Source organism: Cotesia glomerata, linkage group LG5 (genome assembly GCF_020080835.1).
Source record: "Cotesia glomerata isolate CgM1 linkage group LG5, MPM_Cglom_v2.3, whole genome shotgun sequence".
In the NCBI taxonomy this organism is placed as follows: domain Eukaryota; kingdom Metazoa; phylum Arthropoda; class Insecta; order Hymenoptera; family Braconidae; genus Cotesia; species Cotesia glomerata.
Genome location: NC_058162.1, coordinates 5,750,501 through 5,774,207, shown reverse-complemented (window position 1 = coordinate 5,774,207; position 23,707 = coordinate 5,750,501). Strand labels below are relative to the sequence as shown.

Here is a 23,707-nt window from a genome sequence, read left to right as displayed (position 1 = left end):
AGTGAAAATTTTGTCATTTTTATTTTTGTTATTATTGATTTATTAAACTATTAAAATTAATTGAAAAAATTTTATAAAAAAAGGCTATATATGCCTGCTGTAGTCTAAATATTATTTTTATCATTTGTTAATGACTAACTTTAAATAATTATTATTATTATTATTATTGCTGTTGAAATTACAATGAATGTGTATTTCTTAATGTTTGTTAAATATGTAATATTGAGTCAGATAAATAAAAAAAAATAATAATAATCTAATTTAATTTTATAATAATTTGTATATTTATTAATATTATTATTTGTGGATTTATACAAATGATTTAATAATGCTAAATACTATAAATTTTTTTTTTTAATGTAATATCACTTATTTAAGTAATCAATCTTTAAATCTGTCAATCGTTTCTTCAAAATCTGAAAGTGAATTATTTAAAAATGATATCCACGATGTACCTTTAGCTTCTACGAACGCAGTGATATAGCCAACTGGTTTCAAGCTTTCGTAGTTTTGATCTCGGAAATTTTGAAACTATAAATTAATAATTAGAATAAATAATTAAAAAAAAATAAACATCTTTTTAAATAAAAAAAATAAATATTTTTTTAAATAAAAAAATTAAATATTTTTTTAAATAAAAAAATTAAATATCTTTTTAAATAAAAAAATTAAATTTACATCAATAAGATCCTTGTGATTAGTAAATCCACTTCCTACAGATCCAACAAAAGCTCGCAAAATAGGATAAGACTTTTTATATTTCTTCATTATTTCCAGCCAATTATTTTGAACAAATTTAAAAGCCACTTGCGCAGACACTGGATGATCATCAAAAGCCTTAAGAATAATTAAAGCATCCTGTTCATCAACTATTTCTCCTTTAAGTATTTCATTCAAAACTCTGAAAAAGACCGTCAGTATTATTTATTTTCTAATCCGATTAAAAATATTAATAGAGTTAAAACTTACGCTTGTAACATCCAGGGTACTTGGAAGCAAGCCAAAGAGGACAAGAATGAATTTCTGTCAGTATCACGTTTTGTTATGTTTCCTAATTTATCCAGCCACCATTCCCATCCAAGTTGATCCTCGAGCTTAGCAAAAGTACAGAGAAGTGTCTCACGCAAATACGAAGGTACGCTGAACAAAGTTTTGACAACACAATTAACAACAATAGCACAATATTATTTTTACTGTAGTACAATAGTTTTACCTTTGTTTCAATTTCAATATATGTGAGCGTTTTAGATCCTGATAATTATTTTTGGCCCAATCAACGTAACTAGGATTCTCAAATGCTGATCCAAACTGATGAGAAATCAAGGTCATTCGGGTACCTTCGGTTATTTTTAAGCCGACTTGATTAAACAAGCTTGACGTTAATCTTCTCATGAATTTCTAAAATATCAATTTTTATGGCATTAAAGTTAGAAGTTACTTGATCATTTTCTGTAAATATTTACAAGTAGGGTCAAAAATTTTAATTTTAATTTTTTTAAACGAAATTTCTATCTTGATTTTATCAATAAATTTTTTTTTTGAAAAATACATAAAAAAATGAACAATTTAAAAAAAAAAGTTGATTATTACAGTTTCTACAAATTTTCAAAAAATTTATAAATTTTTTTAGAAAATTGTGATATCCAAATTTTTTTTATAATTGATTAGTTTAGTTTAGTTTATTAATAATTATGCCAAGGCTAATGCTAAATGGCAAAAAGAAAATATACATAAAAATTTTTATGTTATTGTGCTGTTTAAACTATATACATTTAAATTGTTTTACAAAAAAATATTTTAAAGATAGATAATATTGAATTGAAATAAAATTATGAATGAATATAAAAAATTGAATTTATAAAGAATTAACTAACAAATTTAAGAATCATAAAAATAAGAGAATTGACTAATAGTTTAGGATCATACATCAAGACGACGTTCTAATTAGCAAATTGTCTAACTCCATTTTAGAGAATATTCTATTTGTACGAAAAAAACCATTAATTCAAAATTTATTATCACTTTAAAAAACCATTTTATATAATTATTATCTAATAGAGATATAATATTCAAGTTTGAATCATTCAAATAATTTATAATTCTATTATGGCTACATCAAAATGTTAAAAAATCATCCTCTAAAAAATATGGAGTTAGACAAATTGCTAATTAGACCGTCGCAGATTAAATAAATAATCAAACATCTTGTTTTTGAAAATTCCCAAGTTAGACAAATTTATAATATCCTCCGGTAATTCTTCCCATAGTCGTATCACTGTAATAACGAAGGAAGATTTATATTGAGTAGTACTGAAATTCAGTAATTTAAAAAGAGGATATTATTTTTCTTCGCTGCTAGTCGCTTAGAGCGTCTTACCAATTTCTAATAGGTTTTACCAATTTCTAATAGTTTATAAAAATATCAAGAAGTATAATAAATTCGATGACGCTTTATTGACAACCATCCCAATTCACGTCTATAAAACGAAACATGTTCATCTCGCTATAAATTAAATATGAAACGGATTGCTGAGTTTAATGAACGTTGGAGTTTACAGTCATTATCATAAGTTGAATTTAATAATACAATGGAGCAGTTATTAATTAATGGTAAAATATTTTGTTTTTTTATGTATTTTTCAAAAAAAAATATATCAAAAAAAGATCAAATAAAAATTTTATCCAAAAATATGAGAGCCAAAATTTTTTTTAACTTTTGAAGACTAAAAGCTATTGAAATCTTTATTTTTTTCTTTCACGACATTGTTTATCATAAATGTGCCGTAAAAACAAGCCGAATAAAAAAAAAGTTTAAAAATATTAATTTTTCACCTTGTTATAACCCAAAATGGAATTGATCTCACTTGTAAATAATTACCTCATTTTTTTATTTTATGTAACAAATAAATTTTTTCCAAAAAATTAAATTTTTTTTAATTTCTACTTATTAATTTTTTTTTTTTTTTTTGTTAAAAATGATCAAATATCCATTAAATTAAGTCTCATAAATTTTTTTATTAATAATATTAATGATAAAATAAAATATTTATATAGTTACTTGATAATCGGGATAAACTGTGGTATCGTATAAAACAAGATCGAGTTTAATCGCATGACGCATGAGTGCAGTCCAGGGCTCCGGCTGGGTTTCATTTTTCAAATAATTGATAACACTGAAAGCAGTAGCGTAAGACGTTGATCCCACAAAAGCTAAACTTAAAACATCGTCTACCAAAGAAGCTTTTACCGCGGAAGGAAAAATAGCTGGATTATCCTCTAAAGCTTTTGCAATCAATTCCCAATTCTTATCGTCGTAGTTAACTCGAAAGTAACCTAACAATTAATCCTTATAAAACAAAATCTATCATTTATTTTTTAAAATTAATTTAAGTATATATATAAATAAGTATTACCTAAAGAGTTTACGTTAAAGATTACCCAGTTTTCTTTGTCTTCAACATCTGATTCAGGATTTCCTACATTGTCTAATACAGTTTCTTTATTATCGGGATTTATCCAAATTAATGATGGAGACGTCCAATTTTTTTTGTCAATTGTTGCCCAAGTAAGCGGTATGTGCCAAGGTTTTTGGTCATCCAATGTTCGATTGTCAAATCTAAAACGACTCTAAAAAAAAATTTTCATAAAATAAATTACATTGAAATTAATAAATATCTTTAAATTTTTTAGATTTTCATGAGAAAGTATTATGAAAAAAAATTTATTAAAAAATTCCACGTGTAGAAATTAAAAAAATTTTTAAGTGCGAATTTTCCAAAATTATTTTTTTTTCAGATTTTTATGATAATTAAATTATGATCAATAAAATTTGACATAAAAAAATTTTTGAAATTATAAGGACGAATTTTCAAAAATATTTTTGTTTATTATAATTGATTTAAAATAAAAAATTCAAACATTTTCAAATGTCTGTTGATTACAGTATCATCTATATTATTAAGAAAATAAGAAAAATTTTGTATCCTGGAAAGTGATTAATAAAATCGGTTTTTTTTTTATTCAAATTTAGTGTCATTGCAAAGGTCTTGATTTAAATTGATGCCTTTTCAAGGTTTCGTATAATTCTCACCGATAGTCAATTTATTATGATAAGTATTTAGCCTGCATTCGAAAATGCTCTATCTCTAGATAGATAATTAAGAAATCACCTTGTATCTTGTGAATTATTGACATTTTTAAAGATATAAGCTCATCTCGATGTTACACTCATCGAGACCTTTCATTTGAGTACCCACATCAATTTTTCATATATTTATAAATATTATATATATGTATATATGAAAAATATATCAAAATGCATGTGGGTACTCAAATGAAAGCTCTTGATGATTGTAACATCGGGATGAGCTTATATCTTTAAAAACGTCAATAGTTAAAAAAGTACATTGCAATTTGACACAATTAAGAAATGACCTTGTATTTTGTGAATTATTGACATTTTTAAAGATATGAGCTCACCCCGACATTACACTCATCGAGACCTTTCATTTGAGTACCCACATCAATTTTTCATATATTTATATATATTATATATATGTATATATGAAAAATATATGAAAATGCATGTGGGTATTCAAATGAAAGCTCTTGATGATTGTAACATCGGGATGAGCTTATATCTTTAAAAACGTCAATAGTTAAAAAAGTACAGTGCAATTTGACACAATTAAGAAATGACCTTGTATTTTGTGAATTATTGACATTTTTAAAGATATGAGCTCACCCCGACATTACACTCATCGAGACCTTTCATTTGAGTACCCACATCAATTTTTAATATATTTATATATATTATATATATGTATATATGAAAAATATATGAAAATGCATGTGAGTACTCAAATGAAAGCTCTTGATGAGTGTAACATCGGGATGAGCTTATAAGTATCTTTAAAAACGTCAATAGTTAAAAAATTGCAGTGCAATTTAACTAGTCATTATTTAATAATGCAAAATTTTGTTTATTTATAGTTCACAAGTCACGGTAGTTACATAGTGACGGCAAGGTTGCTAGTTAAAATAAAATTAAAATTAATTAACAAAAATTAAAAATTAAATTAGAAAAATTAAAAAATCAAATTAAAAATAACAAAAATTAAATAAAAAAAACATACTTGAGTAATTTTAGCAGTTGCTGTTTTATAATCACGATTGATAAACACAACTGGATATCCATGACTATTGATCCAGGACTCCATTACATTTATAAGAGAAACACTGTCTGGATTATCATCATCATCATTGTTGGTCATAGCTTCAAGAAATGAATTGACGTCACCATTTCCATTCGACCTAATAACATTGACACAGATATATATGTATATATATTTAAATCTACAACCGACCTTGAAATAACACTCACAGGAAATAACTTATCAGAGGAATTTAAATTTACTGTATAAACAGGATGTACAATAATTTTAATACTATTATTATTTTTATTGTTATTATTATTATTACCCACCACCGTGAAACGAACTTCCTGTAGCCAGTTCTAGAGTCATTTTGCTTCAACACGCCATGCAACATATGTAAAAGACATGCACCTACGAGCAATTGATTTAAGTATGCTCAAATAAAATTACATTGGTTTTCAAAAATATTTACCGCGGTAATATAATTCTTCGGGGTGAAAAGCTTCTAAATATTCTGGATTAACTTTTGATTTCAGAGATTGTGAGACACTGTAGCCGTCTGATTCAAAAGCTTCAAGTTGAACGTCTAATAAAAATGTTGTATGATTAAATGTAGTGTCTATCTAAAAAAAAAAATTTATTATTTAAATCATCAATCAAAATAATTAAAAAAAAAAAAAAGAAAACTAACTTTTTTAACAAAATAATGCTGAAGATCAATTAATGAACTTTCTAAAATCCATACGTCAGTCCAATTCTGAGAATTGACAGATCCCCCGAGCCATTGTCTGCCAATCAATCGAATTAAAGTTTTTAACGTCTCATATTTAGTCACTCCAGGCGATGTATCACTCACATTAAACAAATTTTCCCTGTAGTTATTGCAATTGATATTATTATTACTGCTGTTATTATTTTTAATATTATTATAAATGATAAATGTATATTATGTTTACATAATTGAAATTAATCCGGGATTCCCGGAATTGTCGGCGAAGGGTACGCTCACAATATCCAATTTATTCATAGGAAATTTAACTGAAAACAATTGTTGAAAACTTATAATTACTTGATTAATCATACTATGCAAGTAACTCGGGATCAAATTTTCCCCTTTTTCGCTCCAGAAATTTATTTGAATCTCCTCCCCCTTTCCCGAACCGCTTTTGATAGTTTTACTACTGACTGATGTCAAGTGACCTTGAATTATCGCGATACTGTGGGGTGAAAGGGGTGGAGTCTCTTCAAATGTGTCAATTATCCAGTTATTTGGTCTAAAAATATAAAAAATAATAAAATAAAAAATAAATTAATAAGACAATAATATTAATATTAACAGAAAATTGGACCAAACTGAAAAACGCAGATTATCAAGTATAAGTTTTATCTGCTAGCTGTTCTTATTTATTTAATTAATGCGGAACACCACTGTGATGATCGAAAAAAAGAGGTGATTTTCGGGAATTTTTTTGACAGGGAAAATAAAGGAATTTGAGAATTGGGTTTTTTTATTTTATTAAGGGTACATTAAAGATTATTACCCTAGATTTTTATTAAAAAATACTTAATTATTACAAAGTTATTGACAATCTCATCGAGCACTGGAGAAAATTTCCCCCTCCACGATCGGTTCGATAACTCAAAAACGGATCATCTGAAAATAAAAACCCAAATTGCTTTTTAATCAGTAAGGATGTAGTTATCGTCGCACGTATGGAATTTGAAAAATTTTTATTTTAAAAATTTTTTTAGCCGGGTTAAAACAAAAAAAAACGGTGAGAATAGTGAGAAAATTTTCAGTCGCCATTTTTTTAAAAATTAAAATTTTCAAAATTCCGTACGTGCGACGATAACTACATCATTACTGATTAAAAAGCAATTTGGGTTTTTATTTTCAGATGATCCATTTTTGAGTTATCGAACCGACCATGGAGAGCGAAATTTTTTCCAGTGCTCTACGAGATTATTAATAACTTTGTAATAACTAAATATTTTTTAATAAAAATTTAGGGTAATAATCTTTAATGTATCCTTAGTAAAATAAAACAATCCGATTCCCAAATTTCTTTATTTTTCCTGTCAAAAAAATTCCCGAAAATCACCTCTTTTTTTCGATCGTCATATACTCTAATTATAACTAATACTATAAATATAGTAAAGTAGTCAGTACTTGTCTCGGATAGCTTAACTGGTAGAGCCCTTGGCGCGTAACCGAGAGATCTGGGTTCGATTCCCAGTCTGGACTGTCTGATTATTTTTTCAATTACGGAAAAATTCCCACTGAGTAGGTCCCCCCCTTTCCCCTATCCGTTCTTTCCCAACTCCCTTAAAAAATTTGCTTTGATATGGCTGGTGGTGTTCCCCCTTAATAAAATAAACGAATTTTGTTAATTATAGTGAGTGAGCTGAAGGATGGATTATATTAAGTTTTGTATTGTTACGCTTATGAATTGAGGTACATTTATATTGTCTAATTATATGAACTTGTTATATTGAATATGTTTGATTAATTGTATACACAAAAAAAAATTTTGCGTCAAAAAATTTTGTGTTAAAAATTTTTATGTTAAATATTTAACACTTTTTCATGTTGATTTAACAGAATAAATGTTAAATTTATACATAAAAGTGTTAAATATTTAACACAAAAAATTTTAACACTAAATTTTTTGACGCAAAGACGCAAAATTTTTTACTGTGTAATTATTGATATTTTTATGTATGTTTTAGACGCCTGAAGAAGGCCAAATAAAATGGCTGAAGCGTCGCGGAATCAATAATCTGCGTTTTTTAATTTGGTCCAATTTTCTGTTAATATTAATATTATTGTCATATACTATGGATGTTAATTTTAATGATAAATTAATAAGTATTATTTTTTTTTTCATACAGGCTTGCATTGTATATCTTCCGAGTGTTTGAAAGTGCAACCATTCCAATCGGATGAGCAATTGAGATTACATATCGTGCTTTTAATTTAACATCGTCAAAAATAGGAACAAGTCGACGCGCATTGGTAGGTTTTAATCTGCTTGCCATTAACCACCTAAATTTTTAATTTATTAATTAATTTACAATTAATAAACAATCTGTCGGTTAAATAAAATGATAATTACCGATCAGCATCTCTATCACTAAAATTAGCGACAAGTAATGTTCGATTGTCAGTTTGAACTTCGTAGATTATTTCCAGAGAGTAATTTCCGGGTTTTATCCCCGAAATTGGAGTAATTGTTAGAATACCGTGTTCTTCATCAACTTTGCTTTCAGTTATATTTATCTCTTCAATATTAAGTTCATCATTTGCTAATTTTGAATTATCATCATCATTATTATTATTGTCAGTAATTTTATAAGTCGGCTCTGAGCTGTTTGATATTTCTGAAAAATTACTTTGTATATCCGATTGATTATCAGCAGAACGGGAATTTCTTTCGAGAGAATCAACAATTTTACTCGAATTTTCGCCTGTAAATAATTTATTGTAAAAAAAAAGGTAAATATTTACAAGTAGGGTCAACCATTTTAATTTTCATTTTTTTTTAACGAAATTTCTATTTGATTTTATTGATATATTTTTTTTTTTTTTGAAAAATACATAAAAAAATGAACAATTAAAAAAAAAAACAAAGTTGATTATCACAATTTTAACAAATTTTCAAAAAAATTTATAAATTTTTTAGAAAACTGTGATATTCGACTTTTTTTTTTTTAATTGTTCGTTTTTTTATGTACTTTAAAAAAAATATATTAAAAACATCATAAAAAGATAAAATAGAGATTTTATCTAAGAAAAATTGGAGCCAAAATTTTTTCCAACTTTTGAAGGCAAAAAAGCTATCGAAATCTTTATTTTTTTCTTTCACGACATTTTTTATCATAAATGCGCCGTAAAGACGAGCATTTTAATTTTTATATTTTCGAACGAAATTTCTATTTGATTTTATTGATATATTTTTATTTGAAAAATACATAAAAAATGAACAATTAAAAAAAAAAAGTTGATTATCACAATTTAAAAAAATTTTACAAATTTTCAAAAAAATTAATAAATTTTTTAGAAAATTGTGATATTCAACTTTTTTTTTAAATTGTTCGTTTTTTTTATGTACTTTAAAAAAAATATATCAAAAACATAAAAAAAAAATAAAATAGAAATTTTATCCAAAAACATGAGAGCCAAAATTTTTTCCAACTTTTAAAGACAAAAAAGCTATCGAAATCTTTTTTTTTTCTTTCACGATATTTTTTATCACTAATGCGCCGTAAAAAAAAATGTTAATTTTTGATCTAGTTATCGCCCAACATGGGTTTGACCCCACTTGTAAATAATTACCAAAAAAAAATATTAAGCAATAATTATATAAATAAAATAATTTAAAAATACTTTTAGAAAAATCTGCTGGTTGAGATGTTGTATCATTTGTATTTATAGGTAAATCTGTTGTAGTGTTGCTATTATTGTTAATATTGTCGTCATTGAATTTATTGTCAAGCGACCACATCCTTATCTGTGAAATATTTATGTGTTTGGCATTCAAGACAATGTTATTAAGTTCTTTGGTTCCATTGTAGATAAACTTTATAATGACTCGGCCCTGAACTCGGGAAACTTTATTATCTTCAACAATCGGCGTCAACTTTATGAGATACCTTGAGGGAAATACCCATTTTGAGAGGGAATACTTTTCAGCATCAGCCGGTTCCGAGCCTTCATCTTCAGCAATAAGCGCGGTTGTATCAAATTCTATCTGTTTGAATAAATAAATTGATTATAAATTATATAATAAAATTATATCGAGCAAAAAGTTTTATAGGTACCTTTTTACGTGGGAATGCTCCAGCATAAGCTCCAATAAATCCAACAGCAACAAGCAAAAGAAAAATAGCTGTTATAACAATGGCAAGTTTTCTGTGTGATAAAAAGAACCCTCCTTCACGCTGGTATTCAATGCCACTCATTCCTGGCTCACTTGTCATAAATTCGTGGCGATTACTCGAAAATTGCGCCATATTTTCCGCTATAATAATAATTTTTTTTCCTTAAAAAGTATTTTTAAAAAATTGCACTTATAATTTGAAAAAATATTTTAAAACAATTGTTTCAATAACAAAAGCATGACATTAAATTTAACAGTCACTTGACCATTTTTTAATTTTTTTTTAACAAATAGATTTTTTCCAAAAAAATTATTTTTAAAAAACTGCATTTTTTATTTTTTTAAATTTCTACCTGTCAATTTTTTTCAATTTTTTTTTTTCATAATTTATTTGTTAAAAAAATTCTTAAAATTCTTTTTAAATAATTTTTTTAATAAAAAAAACATGACATTAAAGTTAGCAGTCACTTGACAATTTTTTAATTTTTTTAACAAATAGATTTTTTCCAAAAAAAATTATTTTTAAAAAATTGCATTTTTTATTTTTGTAAATTTCTACCTGGCAATTTTTTTCTACTTTTTTTTGTTATAATTTATTTGTTAAAAAAATTCTTAAAATTTTTTTTGTCATAATTTATTAGTTAAAAAAATTCCTAAAATTTTATTTATCATAATTTATTTGTTAAAACAATTCTTAAAATTTTTTGAAATAATTTTTTCAATAAAAAAAAACATGACATTAAAGTTAGCAGTCACTTGACAATTTTTTAATTTTTTTAACAAATAGATTTTTTCCAAAAAAATTGCATTTTTTATTTTTTAAAATTTCTGTCAATTTTTTTTTTACTTTTTTCTGTCATAATTTATTTGTTAAAAAAATTCTTAAAATTATCAAATATCCGCAAAATTAATTTAAAAAAAAAGAAGAAAAATTTAAATAGCTAATTTAATTTTTGTAATTAATGAGTATTAGATAAATAACTATCTGATAAATATTTACCGGTAACCGTCTAAAGTAGCACTAAAACAAAAATTGATAAAACCGTATGTATATTCAATATATAATAAGAAGTAAAGCTACCGTGACGTCTTGCGTGAGAAGTTTCATTGTTTTATTTATCTTATATTTTTTTCTTATTTATAGTGGTTAGTTAGATAATCCTCATATTATTAACTAATATATTTAACTTGAATAATAGCAGGTAATTATTATTAAATAGTGTGCTCTTGGGGCCAAGATAATCATTTTATTTTTTAACTGTTTAAATTTATATTTATCTTATCTTTAATGTAATCATTATTAATTGTAATTATATTAATAACATATGTAAGTAAACATTTGAATGAATCATTTTTTATAAAAGTTTACTCTTATTTATTTTAAAAATTATACAACTTACTTTCATTAATTTTTTTTCAAATTTTTTTAATGGTCAGAGTAAAAAAAATAATAAAATGATAAACAACACTAGGACGTAATAATTTAGCGTACTAGTGTCGAGTTGACAGTAGTAGTAGTAATAGTAAAATAGTATAGTGTAAAAACTGGGTTATCCAAGAGCGCTTTGTGTTTATAACCCTTGCAATTATAATTGCCGTGTACATAAATCTCATGATAGTCACTGTACAACAATAAAAACAATTAAATTAACTGAAAACTCATTTACCATTCCTCATTCGCTTGTTTGCATTTGATTGATTGCTACTTTGTTTAAAAAGTTTCTAACTTGAGCCTCGTTAAAAGTTTTTAGGGAAACTTTTTAATTTTTTTTCAATAAACTAATTAATGATTTAAAAATTTTGCTTGGTCGAGTTTTAGTTTTTTAATTAATTAAATAAAATACTCACAATTCCGTCGACCGAAAGACTCCCATGTATTTACCGAGCCACGTCTCATTGTTTAACAAATAGAGTAATAAATAACAGTATACATATATTTTATATATAACATGTAAGGTTGAAAAAAGGAATATGTTATTATAAGTCTTGTTAACGCTTAACTAAATTCTAAACAGGTAAAGTGCAATTAGCCTGTGTATACCACCTGCGATTGGAATAATACGCGGATGCGATTCGCTAGTCGATCGGTAACTCCCCACCTAAATATTATATATACCTATATTATTACTTGTATGTACTCACTTTTACTTGAATATAATATTACAATAAGCAATAAGTAACAAGTATTCTTTTTATTATTATCATTATTATTTTATTACCTAAAAAATATTTTTTCTTTCATTTTTAGCTTCTATAATTATTATATAGGTTACAGATTAAATTTTTTTTAAAATAAATTAATATTGATGATCATTATATATATGTATATATATACACATATATTTACACAGTTGTTGTGGATTTTAAGTATATGAATTTAATTTGCTTACTTATATATTGGAGGGATAAAAAAGGAATATTTAATGATAATCATTAAAGATAAAAAAATTTATTTAATTTTTAAGAGAAGTATGTAGGTAGATAAGAGAAGTATATGAATTTAATAAATAATTAGTCAATTAGCAACTTGCAGTCACTACGTGACTGCCGAGATTTACAAATTATGAATAAGAAAACTTTGGGTTAATGATTTTTATATTTATAATCACAATAGTTTGGGTACTTTTTAAATAAATTTTAAAAATAATAGTGCTATCACAGGATCAATTACAAATAATTTAATGGAAAAATGTGGCGGAACAAATTTATAGAATCAAAAAACTATTAAAAACTCCTCCAAAAACTTGACATAAAAAATATATAAAACCAAAAGGCACTAATTCTTATCAAGACCTTTCTGATGATGCCAAATTAATCTATAAAAATTCTTTTAAAAATAATAATATGTTCGTCACAAAATTTTCCTTTTCCTTTTAATTATTTAAATCATAAATAACTATTGCTAAAAAATAACAGAACCAATTTACGATAAAGATATACCCGTTACTAAATTTTTCTTAGTCTCTTAATTATGTAAGCTAATTTTTGACATACAACCATTTACACATTTCATGTGTACAAAATAAAATAGATAAATAGACAAATTTTGTTTATCGCTAAATTCGAATCTATTTATAATTACTTTGAAAACTTATCATAATAAATAAACTATTTTAGAAATGCATATGAAACATTGAAAAGGCACAACTTTAATAATAATAATATTTATATTATAAAAAGAATAAGAAAAATTTTGTATCCTGGAAAGTGATTAATAAAATCGGTTTTTTTTATTTAAATTTAGTGTCATTGCAAAGGTCTTGATTTAAATTTGTGCCTTTTCAAGGTTTCGTATAATTCTCACCGATAGTCAATTTATTATGATGTATTTAGGCTGCATTCGAAAATGCTCTATCTCTAGATACATAATTAAGAAATTACCTTGTACCTTGTGAACTATTGAAATTTTTAAAGATATAAGCTCACCCCTACATTACACTCATCGAGACTTTCCATTTAAGTACCCACATCAATTTTTCATATATTTATATATATTATATATATGTATATATGAAAAATATATCAAAAACGCATGTGGGTACTCAAATGAAAGCTCTTGATGAATATAATATCAGGATGAGCTTACATCTCTAAAAATATCAATAATTAAGAAATGACCTCGTATCTTGTCAACTACTGACATTTTTAAAGATATAAGCTCACCCCGACATTACACTCATCGAAACCTTTCATTTGAGTACCCACATCAATTTTTCATATATTTATATATATATGTATATATGAAAAATATATCAAAAATGCATGTGGGTACTCAAATGAAAGCTCTTGACAAGTGTAACATCGGGATGAGCTTATATTTTTAAAAACGTCAATATTTAAGAAAATACAGTGCAATTTAAGAAAAGTAGTTAAATTGCACTGTAAAAAAATAGTTCACAAGTCACGACAGTCTCATAGTGGCTGCAAGGTTGCTAGGAATAAATAAAAAAATGTATGTACATGATTGCTAATGTTAGCAGGTAACTAACTGATTATCTATCTATCAGTGACATCCTTCACAATAATATGTACTAATAATAATAATAAAATTCCATTCATTTTTAATTTAGTGATAATGGTAGAATGTAACCCAACTATAATATTTCAGATTAGTCTATTGAGAAGCATTATTAGATAACGTTTTCCTCATGTGACGATTGAACCTGTCAATTGGATAATAAGAGTGACGACCCATACTCCCATATACTATTATAAAACTATTCACCTATTACTGAGATTACAAAGATTACTGAGATAAAGTTATTTTACTCAATCAGCGAGATGCTAGTGGTACCTCTGCTACATATTAATAATAATAACAATATAAATTTATTTTTTAATGGTTCTGACACGAGGTCCCGAGACGCACCAAGTAGCAATAAGTGATAAAGAGATGGATTGCACCAAATAAGAGAGAACGATAATTGTTAATCTAGGGACGAGGGCAAATTGTCAGTTTGTTCAGGTCTATCTTCAGTTGCAGTTCAACAACTATTTTTATCGTACCTCCAACATTATATAACTAAAGTAGGTGAGACATCACGTTAATCCTATCTACCTCCAGCTAATTATTATTTATCGTTAATTATATTTCAGGTTAATTATTTTATAGAAAAATAGTTTCAGAGAGTCCAATAATTACCATGAAGTTTATTGGCTCTCTTCTTTATCTTTTATTAATATTAATAACTCTTTCAAGTATCGTAACATCGGAGCCTAAGGTAAGTGAAAAAAATAATTAATAAAAATTATTGTATGCGCATAATTGTGATAGTGAACGATTTGATTGTTTTAATAAGGTAAAAGGATCCCTGGGTATTAGAAAAAGAAATTCAAAATTATCGACTTTATCTAGAAGGAATTCAAAAGTATTGAAAATATTCAAAAGTACTGATAAGAATTTTCATTTTTTTATTTCCAATATTTTTTCATTCGTTTTTTTTAATTAGGGAAGATCAAGAAGAAGCATTGACTTTAATGATGTAGTTAAATTACCTGGATACAGAATGCCCCGGAGTTTTAAACCAGACACTTATGAACTTGAAATAAAACCTTACACAATAAATGCTACTTTTGTTGGGAATCTTAAAATATTTGGCAATTGGATCAGTGATGGCTCACGAATAAAATTGGATGCCGATCGTGGATTGGATATCACTAACATAAATATCCAATGTATCGCTCCGAACACTACGTGAGTTTGTTTATCACTTGTTAATAATTATTAACACGGTCTAATTAATATAATATTTAAATTAGCAATCGTCTGAAAATTTTTTAATTTTTAAAACAAATTATTATTAAAAAGTTTAATTAAATTCCGCATGGAAAAATTAAAAAAAATTATAAGAATTTTTGGTCATTATTTGCAAGTAAATTTTTTTTAATTGTTCGTTTTTTATGTAATTTTCAAAAAAAAATATATCAAAAAAAGATAAAATAGAAATTTTATCCAAAAACATGAAAGCCAAAATTTTTTCTAACTTTTGAAGGCAAAAAATTCATCATAATCTTTATTTTTTCCTTTCACAACATTTTTTATCATAAATGCGCTGTCACGTCCACGTTTTCTAAATTTAAATAATTTCTTACAAAATTATTTCTTTCCCATACTAAATCGGCTTGGGACTTGGAATAATTTCCCATTCTTTTAAATTCTGTTACAATTATTCTCTTTTACTCGCTAAACTCGCTCGGCTTCAAAATAATTTCTCACCCTCTTCAAATTTCTAATTTAATCAAACCTTCAGTAACAATACGGCTGCCCAATTTTAAAACTCAGTAACTGCAAAATTTTTATACCTGTTTTTTTTTTAATATTGCTACATTTTTTATAACTTTTAGACCTTAATTTCAAGTATTTTTTCTTAAAAATATTTATATTCAAATATTTTCTATTCATAAATCAAATTTTGTGCGTCATCAATTTAATGCGGAAACTTTTTTTTAATAAGAAAAATTTTTTAAAATCTTAAAATTGTCAGTTACTGTGTTTTGAAATTGGGCAGCCGAATAATTATATTATTATAATATAATAATATTAACTAAATAAATACAATAATGAAAATTAATAATAATCGTCGTAATAATCATAATAATTGTTTCTATTGATTTTTAAGTAATTAATAATAATAAACAAAAATACTGTCATACACACAGTGACCCTTGTTACAGCGCCGTAAAAACAAGCAGAATCAAAAAAAAATTTGAAAATGTTAATTTTTCACTGGGGTTGACCCCATTTGTAAATAATTACCGAATTTTTTTCTATCATAATTAAAAAATTGTCAAACATTAATCATAAATTAATTGTGTGATAAAAAGGTCGACATTTGAAGATGCTAACGTAGCTGAGCGTGAGCACAATATACAAAAATCTGAATTAAATATCGATTTGGAACAATGGTACACCGGAGGACAAAAATGTATCATAAATATCAATTACACCGGTAATATTTCAACGTCTGACTCGTATGGATTTTTCATGAATTCATATCTGGATACTCTCGCTCAAGCCCAGTAAGTACATAACATTAATTGTTTTTTAAATAAAAAATGAAATATTATGTAGTTTCAATTAGTCAAAAAAAAAAAAAAATAGAGTAGAAAAAAATAAAATTTTCAATGGTAGATTAGATTTAAATTTTAAGAAATAGTGCTATCAATGCAATTTTTATTCAAACGACGTACTGTTGTCAGCACATTTCTCGCTACTCATCTGAGACTCAATAATGCAAGAAAACTATTTCCTTGCATCGATGAGCCGGAATATAAGGCAACCTTTATGCTCTCCTTGATTCGTCCAAAAAATCTCCACTCTCGTTCAAATATGCCTCTCATAGCGTCTACTGAAATGTAAGTAGCAAAGAGTAATTCATAAAATTTATATAATTAATTATTTTTATACAAATTTATTTTCAGATCAGGAGAGCCGAATTTAATGAGAGATATTTTTGAAAAAACTCCTGAAATTTCGACGTACCAATTGTCATTTATGATTTCGGATTTCGAAAGTATGTCACCCAGTAGATCTGTTAATCCGACAGAAGGTCGCGCTCCGCTGGAAATAAAAATCTGGGGAAGAAAAGAATATTTGCCAACATTGTCTAAAGTTCCAAATAAAATTGTTACAATTGTTAATTACTTACAAAATTATTTTAATATTTCAATCGGTCTGCCTAAATTGGATCTTGTGGCTATGCCCATGTACACCGCTTCAAAAGCGTCCGACAGTTGGGGTCTTATGTTTTTCAAGTAAAAAATTTTTTTATTAATATTAATAATAAATTTTAGAATCCCGAAAAAAAATAGACCGGAAAAAATTTCTGGGGGTGCTTGTTTTTCAGAAAAATTGAGGGTGTGATATTTTATACACTGAAAAAAAAATTAACTTGATTCAAGAGAAAAATTCTTGAACCAAAAATATAATTTTGAAAAGGGTAATTGTTTTAAATCAAGACGAAAAATTCTTGAATCAAGTAAAATTTCCTTAAATCAAGAATTTTTTTACTCAAAATTATATACTAGATTCAAGAACATTTTTTTTTCTGTGTAATAATTTCAATGAAATAATATGAATTTTTCATAATATTAATGACACTGAATTGTTTTTTTAATTAAATTACAACTAAAAAAATATTTCTAAAAAATTGCCTTTGTAATTTTTCAAGTTTTTTACATGTGAAATTTTTTTTTTTAATTCTTTAGTTGAAATTTCTTCAATAAAAAATTTCTAAAAATTTTGCAATGTCAGCTAACTTGATTTTCATTAATTTAGAAATTTTTTCTGGGCCTTTTTCTCCGATTACTTAAATTTTATTACTGTTTTTATTTATTTATTTTTTTTTCAGAGAAAGTGAATTGAGCAGTCCATCAGTTTGGAATACAGCTTATGAATTAATTTATCAATGGATTGGACAAAGAATCACTCCTTTCCGATGGAGTGACGCTCAAGTTAACAAAGCGCTGAATTCATTTTTAGCGTCTAAAACAACAGTAGACGTGAGTGTAAATTTATTTTTAATTTTTTTTAATTTAATATTAAATAAAAAAAAATTATTTAACAGATTGATCCAAATGAAACGGAAGGAAAATGGCCAATGACACTTTTATACTCTCTGTACTACGAGTTTGGTAAAACATTGCCATTTACCCGAGTCGCTGGTATAAGACACGAAGCGACGTGCTCAAAAAGTAAGACAAAAAATATAAATAGATGCATTAAAAAAAAATTTACGATTTAGTCAAGGTCTTAACCAGAGTTAAGAGAGTCTTGTGATTTGTTATTAGAATTGTGCGCGAAGCCTTCGCTGTTGTATGTATTTAATGAATTTTATCTACATCTACAAATCCTCACTCTGTATATGTGAATACATGAACATACACAGGAATCGCGGCAATAATTCTGATAATAACGTCAATGCGTTATTAAATAACTACACTCGTAATTTAAACTACGTGATTTATCAAACATTTCAACGCGTTATTTATTTATTTATTTATTATTTTACAGCTGAATTGGTATTCCGCATGTTTAATTATACACTTGGTGAAGATATTTTCCGGCAGGGAGTCCAAAAATTTATTCACGAATCGGCTAAAAAGTATTTATTATTATTGTATTTTTTTTTTTTTTTTAATTAAATTATATTTTTATAACAATAATAATGTGTTTGTAAACAGTCGGAGTTTTTATGCTAATGAAATATTCAGTCAATTGGATGAAGTGAGGGTGAAGAATAATTTAACCCTGCCTAATGACCTGACAATCAGCAGCATCGCAGCGCCTTGGATAAATAGAGACCGTGTACCAGTGGTAACAGTAACTCGCGATTACGAAACCGGAAGTATAACCTTCACACAAGTGAGTTGCTTTGAATATTAGTGATGTTTTTATTATTATTGTTGTTAGTCGTTATGATGCACCATTATTTTTTTCAAGGCAACAATTTTATTCCCTCAATTTTTTTATTGATATTATTATTATCATTAATTTTTTTTTTTTAAATATAGAATGTATTTCTTCGTCAACTACCACCAGCTTCTAATGAAAAAATGTCTTATCTATGGGACATACCAATTATAATGGTATCACAAAATGATTTGAAATTTTCTAAACTTTATCCTAATTTATGGTTGACTAAAAGTGACAGTACTATCACTGTACCAGATTCTACATCCAAAGATCATTTTGTTATTGTTAATCCAGAAGAAATAGGTACTATATTTATTTATTTATTTATTGCATAAGAACGCCGATCGGCTGTATGCATTAATTATAACAATCAAATATTTTAAGTGATATTTGAATTTAATATAAGTATAAATAATGAAGCCAAAAATAAAAATAAAAATAAAATAAAATAGAATAGGTGATATTGTGAATGTATTAGTTATTTAGTATTGTATTTTTGATCTTAGTTATGAAAGCAGACATTGAATCTTCAAAGAAGTTGGTTTATTATTATTATTTATAACACTGAAATTAATAATAGACATCTAATAATTTTATGAAAATTAAATTAGCTGACAACTGAAAATTTTTATAATTTATTTTATTAAATATCTTTATTGAAAAGAAATAAAACGAAAAAAATGGTAATTATTTACAAGTGGGGAAAAATCTACTTTTGGCCATATCTAGGTGAAAAATTAACATTTTTTTATTTTTTATTTTTTTATTCTGCTTGTTTTTACGAAGGATTTATGGTGATGATATCGAGAATATTAAACAACTAATATTTTGATAGCTTTTTTGCCTTCAAAAGTTGAAAAAAAATTTGGCTCTCATATTTTGGGATAGAATTTCTATTTTATCTTTTTTTATATATTTTTTTTTTGAATAGTACATAAAAAACGAATAATTAAAAAAAAAAAAGTTGAATATCACAATTTTCTAAAAAATTTATAATTTTTTTTTTAATTTGTTAAAATTATGGTAATCAACTTTTTTTTTTTAATTATTCATTTTTTTATGTATTTACAAAAAAAAAAATATATCAAAATTTCCAAAAAAAAATTTCGTTCAAAAAAATGAAAATTAAAATGGTAGACCCACTTGTAAATAATTACCAAAAAATTTCACATGCAGAAAATTTTAAAAATTTTCCGTGCAATTTTTTTTTAGTTCTAATTTAATTAATAAAAAAAAATAAAAAATTGTTAAACGTTGGCTAATTTTAGTATCATAACAATTTTTAAGACTTTTATAACAATTAAAGTATTATGAAAAAAAATTCTACGTGTAGAAATTAAAAAAAATACACAGTAAAAAATTTTGGGTCAAAAAACTTAGTTAAAAATTTTTGTGTTAAATATTTAACACTTTCATGTGTAAATTTAACATTAATTCTGTTAAATTAACACAAAATAGTGTTAAATATTTAACATAAAAATTTTTAACACAAAATTTTTTGACGCAATGACGCAAAATTTTTTACTGTGTTTTTTTTTTTTTTAATAATTATTTTGTTATAAATATTAAAAATTATAAAATATCTGGTGATTTAATAAAAATAAAATTTTTTTATAAAAATCAACAGGAATGTTTCCGGTAAATTACGATCTCTGCAATTGGCAAATGTTAAGTGAATTTCTTCAAGGACCCAACCGAGAAACAATACCGGTGTTAACTCGCGCTAAACTATTACATGACGCCTGGAATATGGCATACTCAGGTAATTTTTGCTTCCAAGTAGCGCTCAATATGACACTATTTTTAAAAAACGAAACAAGTCACGTTGTCTGGCAGCCGTTTTTCACCATGATTGATCACGTTGGCAGAAAAATCCAAGAATCAGAGACTGTAGCATCTAATTTTGAAGTAAATTATCTAATTATGTTAATAAATGTTAATTTAATTAAACAATTTAATTATCGTTGATTTTATAATTTATAAATTACGTCAGGCGTACATCTTTAGTCTCCTTGAGCCGTTGTACAAGAATCAGCTCGGCGAGACGGCAAGTCCAAATGAGCCTTCGTGGAAAACTCACATGAGAGGTCTTGTCAAGAATTTCTTATGTCGCGCCGGTTACCGTCCTTGCATCGAAGAAGCCAAAGAACAGTATAAAAAGTGGATGAAGGATGATGAACCCGATGAAGGAAATCCGTTAGTTTTTTTAAAAAAAAATTTTTTTTTTATCTATATATATTAATATAAAGTTATTTTTATTTCCAGAGTCGCGAATGAATTTATTTGTCCAGTTTTCCGATGGGGCACGATGGAAGAATGGGAGTTTGGTCTTCAAAGAGTAATTAATTTTCCCCAGAAAACAATGGAGCGAAAACAGAGCGAGCGGACATATTTATTGAAAACTTTAGCGGGATGTCCTGTTGATAAAAGTAAAATTGAAAGGTATTATCTATTAAATTTTAATTATAAAATTTTTTTTTAACATTGAAATTAACAGACACTTGATAATTTTTTTTTTAAATAAACTAAAACGAAAAAAGTGTATTTATAATTTTTTAGAGCTGTTGAAAATGGAATTTTTTAAATAAATTTTTTTTGCTATAATCCATATTATTGAAAGAATTAGAAAAATTTTTTGTCCAGGAAAGTGATATGATAAAATCGGTTTTTTTATTTAAATTTAGTGTCATTGCAAAGGTCTTGATATGAATTGGAGCCTTTTCAAGGTTTCATATCATTCTTACCTATAGTCAATTCATTATGATAAGTATTTAGGCTGCATTCAAAAATGCTCTATCTCTAGATACATAATTAAGAAATTACTTTGTATCTTGTCATGTTACACTCATCAAGACCTTTCATTTAAGTACCCATATCATTTTTTCATATATTTTATTTATTCATATATATTATAAATATGTATATATGAAAAATATATCAAAAATGCATGTGGGTACTCAAATGAAAGCTCTTGATAAATGTAACATTAGGATGAGCTTATATCTTTAAAAATATCAATAATTAAGAAATGACTTTGTATCTTGTGAACTGTTGACATTTTTTAAGATATAAGCTCACCCTGATATTACACTCATGGAGACCTTTCATTTAAGTACCCTCATCAATTTTTCATATATTTATGTATATTATATATATGTAAATATGAAAAATATATCAAAATGCATGTGGGTACTCAAATGAAAGCTCTTAATGAGTATAATATCAGGATGAGCTTATATCTTTAAAAATATCAATAATTAAGAAATTACCATGTATCTTGTGAACTATTAACATTTTCAAAGTTATAAGCTCATCCCGATGTTACACTTATCGAGACCTTTCATTTGAGTACCCACATCAATTTTTCATATATTTATATATATTATATATATGTATATATGAAAAATATATCAAAATGCATGTGGGTACTCAAATGAAAGCTCTTGATGAGTGTCACATCGCGATGAGCTTATATCTTTAAAAACATAAATTTAAAAAATTCAATTTAACAAAAGTCATTATTTAATAAAGTAAAATTTCATTTATTTATAGTTTACAAGTCACGGCAGTCACATAGTGACTGCAAGGTCGCTAGTTTATTATTTAAAAAAATTTATCAGATGTCTTAATTTCAGTATCATTTTTTTTAAATTTTATTTATAAATTACAGGCTATTGAATGTTACAATCCTTAATGAGAATTCAAACTTCACGGATTCGGATATTCAATTAATCTATAGTACCTTGACAGGAAGCGCAACCGGATATTTTGCATTATTTGATTTTCTCGTAGATCACTGGGATCTGATGAAGCAAAGATTTGAAAGCAAAGAGCATTTGTGGAACGGTATTATTAACTCAGCTACTTCATCATTCAGCACTCAGGAAGGCTATGATATGGTATCGCAATTGTACAAAGACCGTCAAAGGGAGGCTGATCCGTCAGAAGTCATTATTAAAAAAGTAATGGGAGATTTAGAGGAAGAATTGAAGTGGAGTAAAAAAAATCTTCCTGTCATTGAAGAATGGTTGAACAATCATCTCGATAAACAACGACCGTCGTTACTCATGTCTTCCGCTCGTCATATAACAACTACTGCTGCTCCTACTACAAGTAGTTCTACTCTAACTCCAATTGCTGGATAAATTTAAAGCTTTTTTTTTTTATAAATTTACTAATTAATGTATTTAATATTTTTATTGTGTATTGATTATTTACAGAAAGATATATTTATATTTTCTTATCCAAATGCAGTGTAAAAAAATATCTGTTGATTTGAACTTAAATTATTAGCAAACTAGGTTACTCTGATTGCCCCAAATAACATTATACTTTCCTAGAACAAATATATAAACTTTATTATCGAGCAAACTAGCCAAAAAAGTTTATAAACAAAAATAAACTAATTCGCAAACTCGTTAGAACATCGTATTACAACCAAATCCTGGCTCCAATTAAAAATATATTAATATAATTGTTGCATAACTTTTAATTTGATGTTAAAAAATATCTAAAGAAATTTAATCAATTTATTTTAGAGACTTGCGCCGTCTAATCTTTGGAGAGTCAATAATTTCTTTTTAGCATTTATTTTTATATATTAATATAAAAGAAATGGTAATTATTTATAAGTGGAGTCCACTATTTTAATTTTCATTTTTTTAAACGAGATTTTTTTTTGAAAATTTTGATATTTTTTTTTTCGAAAAATACTAAAAAAATGAATAAGTTAAAAAACAAGTTGATCATCATAATTT

The 23,707-nt window shown here is 25.8% G+C and overlaps 2 protein-coding genes across 6 annotated transcripts; one reads left to right on the top strand and one right to left on the bottom strand.

The window, feature by feature from the left end:
• Nucleotides 1–292: 292 nt before the first annotated feature.
• LOC123264785 (aminopeptidase Q-like) lies at nt 293–12,062 on the bottom strand. Of its 2 annotated transcripts, none has more exons than XM_044728265.1 (16): nt 11,885–12,062; nt 9,978–10,177; nt 9,544–9,907; nt 8,273–8,624; nt 8,047–8,202; nt 6,113–6,430; nt 5,848–6,028; nt 5,629–5,779; nt 5,486–5,567; nt 5,136–5,313; nt 3,414–3,627; nt 3,059–3,333; nt 1,214–1,398; nt 970–1,140; nt 679–901; nt 293–531 (listed from the first exon to the last, which is right to left on the bottom strand). In XM_044728265.1, the coding sequence occupies exons 1-16, from the start codon at nt 11,931–11,933 to the stop codon at nt 382–384; spliced, it is 3,249 nt and encodes a 1,082-aa protein (XP_044584200.1). In that variant the 5' UTR covers nt 11,934–12,062; the 3' UTR covers nt 293–381. The 2 variants fall into 2 exon arrangements, with proteins under 2 accessions (XP_044584200.1, XP_044584201.1); XM_044728266.1 differs by lacking the exon at nt 11,885–12,062 and adding an exon at nt 11,037–11,055.
• A 2,349-nt stretch (nt 12,063–14,411) lies between these two features.
• On the top strand, nt 14,412–23,469 carry LOC123264787 (aminopeptidase N). Of its 4 annotated transcripts, none has more exons than XM_044728270.1 (16): nt 14,412–14,563; nt 14,633–14,757; nt 14,836–14,904; nt 14,986–15,230; nt 16,361–16,555; nt 16,736–16,891; nt 16,958–17,290; nt 17,887–18,037; nt 18,103–18,229; nt 18,549–18,639; nt 18,719–18,899; nt 19,049–19,253; nt 20,578–20,858; nt 20,944–21,146; nt 21,216–21,392; nt 22,621–23,469. In XM_044728270.1, the coding sequence occupies exons 2-16, from the start codon at nt 14,680–14,682 to the stop codon at nt 23,093–23,095; spliced, it is 2,967 nt and encodes a 988-aa protein (XP_044584205.1). In that variant the 5' UTR covers nt 14,412–14,563; nt 14,633–14,679; the 3' UTR covers nt 23,096–23,469. The 4 variants fall into 4 exon arrangements, with proteins under 4 accessions (XP_044584205.1, XP_044584203.1, XP_044584206.1 ...); XM_044728268.1 differs by having other exon boundaries at nt 16,721–16,891; XM_044728269.1 differs by having other exon boundaries at nt 14,456–14,567; nt 16,721–16,891.
• The last annotated feature ends 238 nt before the right edge of the window (nt 23,470–23,707 follow it).

What these genes read in the sequence shown, in the direction of transcription:
- LOC123264785 (XM_044728265.1), bottom strand. Translation starts at nt 11,933, where the DNA reads ATGAGACGTGGCTCGGTAAATACATGGGAGTCTTTCGGTCGACGGAAT. An exon ending in ACCAGCAGATTTTTCTAAAA is followed by an intron (nt 8,625 to 9,543) that starts GTATTTTTAAAT and finishes AATTATTTACAG; the next exon opens with GCGAAAATTCGAGTAAAATT. An exon ending in ATATTGAAATTGAAACAAAG is followed by an intron (nt 1,141 to 1,213) that starts GTAAAACTATTG and finishes AACTTTGTTCAG; the next exon opens with CGTACCTTCGTATTTGCGTG.
- LOC123264787 (XM_044728268.1), top strand. Translation starts at nt 14,680, where the DNA reads ATGAAGTTTATTGGCTCTCTTCTTTATCTTTTATTAATATTAATAACT. An exon ending in CGTCTAAAACAACAGTAGAC is followed by an intron (nt 18,038 to 18,102) that starts GTGAGTGTAAAT and finishes ATTATTTAACAG; the next exon opens with ATTGATCCAAATGAAACGGA. An exon ending in CGAAGCGACGTGCTCAAAAA is followed by an intron (nt 18,230 to 18,548) that starts GTAAGACAAAAA and finishes ATTATTTTACAG; the next exon opens with CTGAATTGGTATTCCGCATG.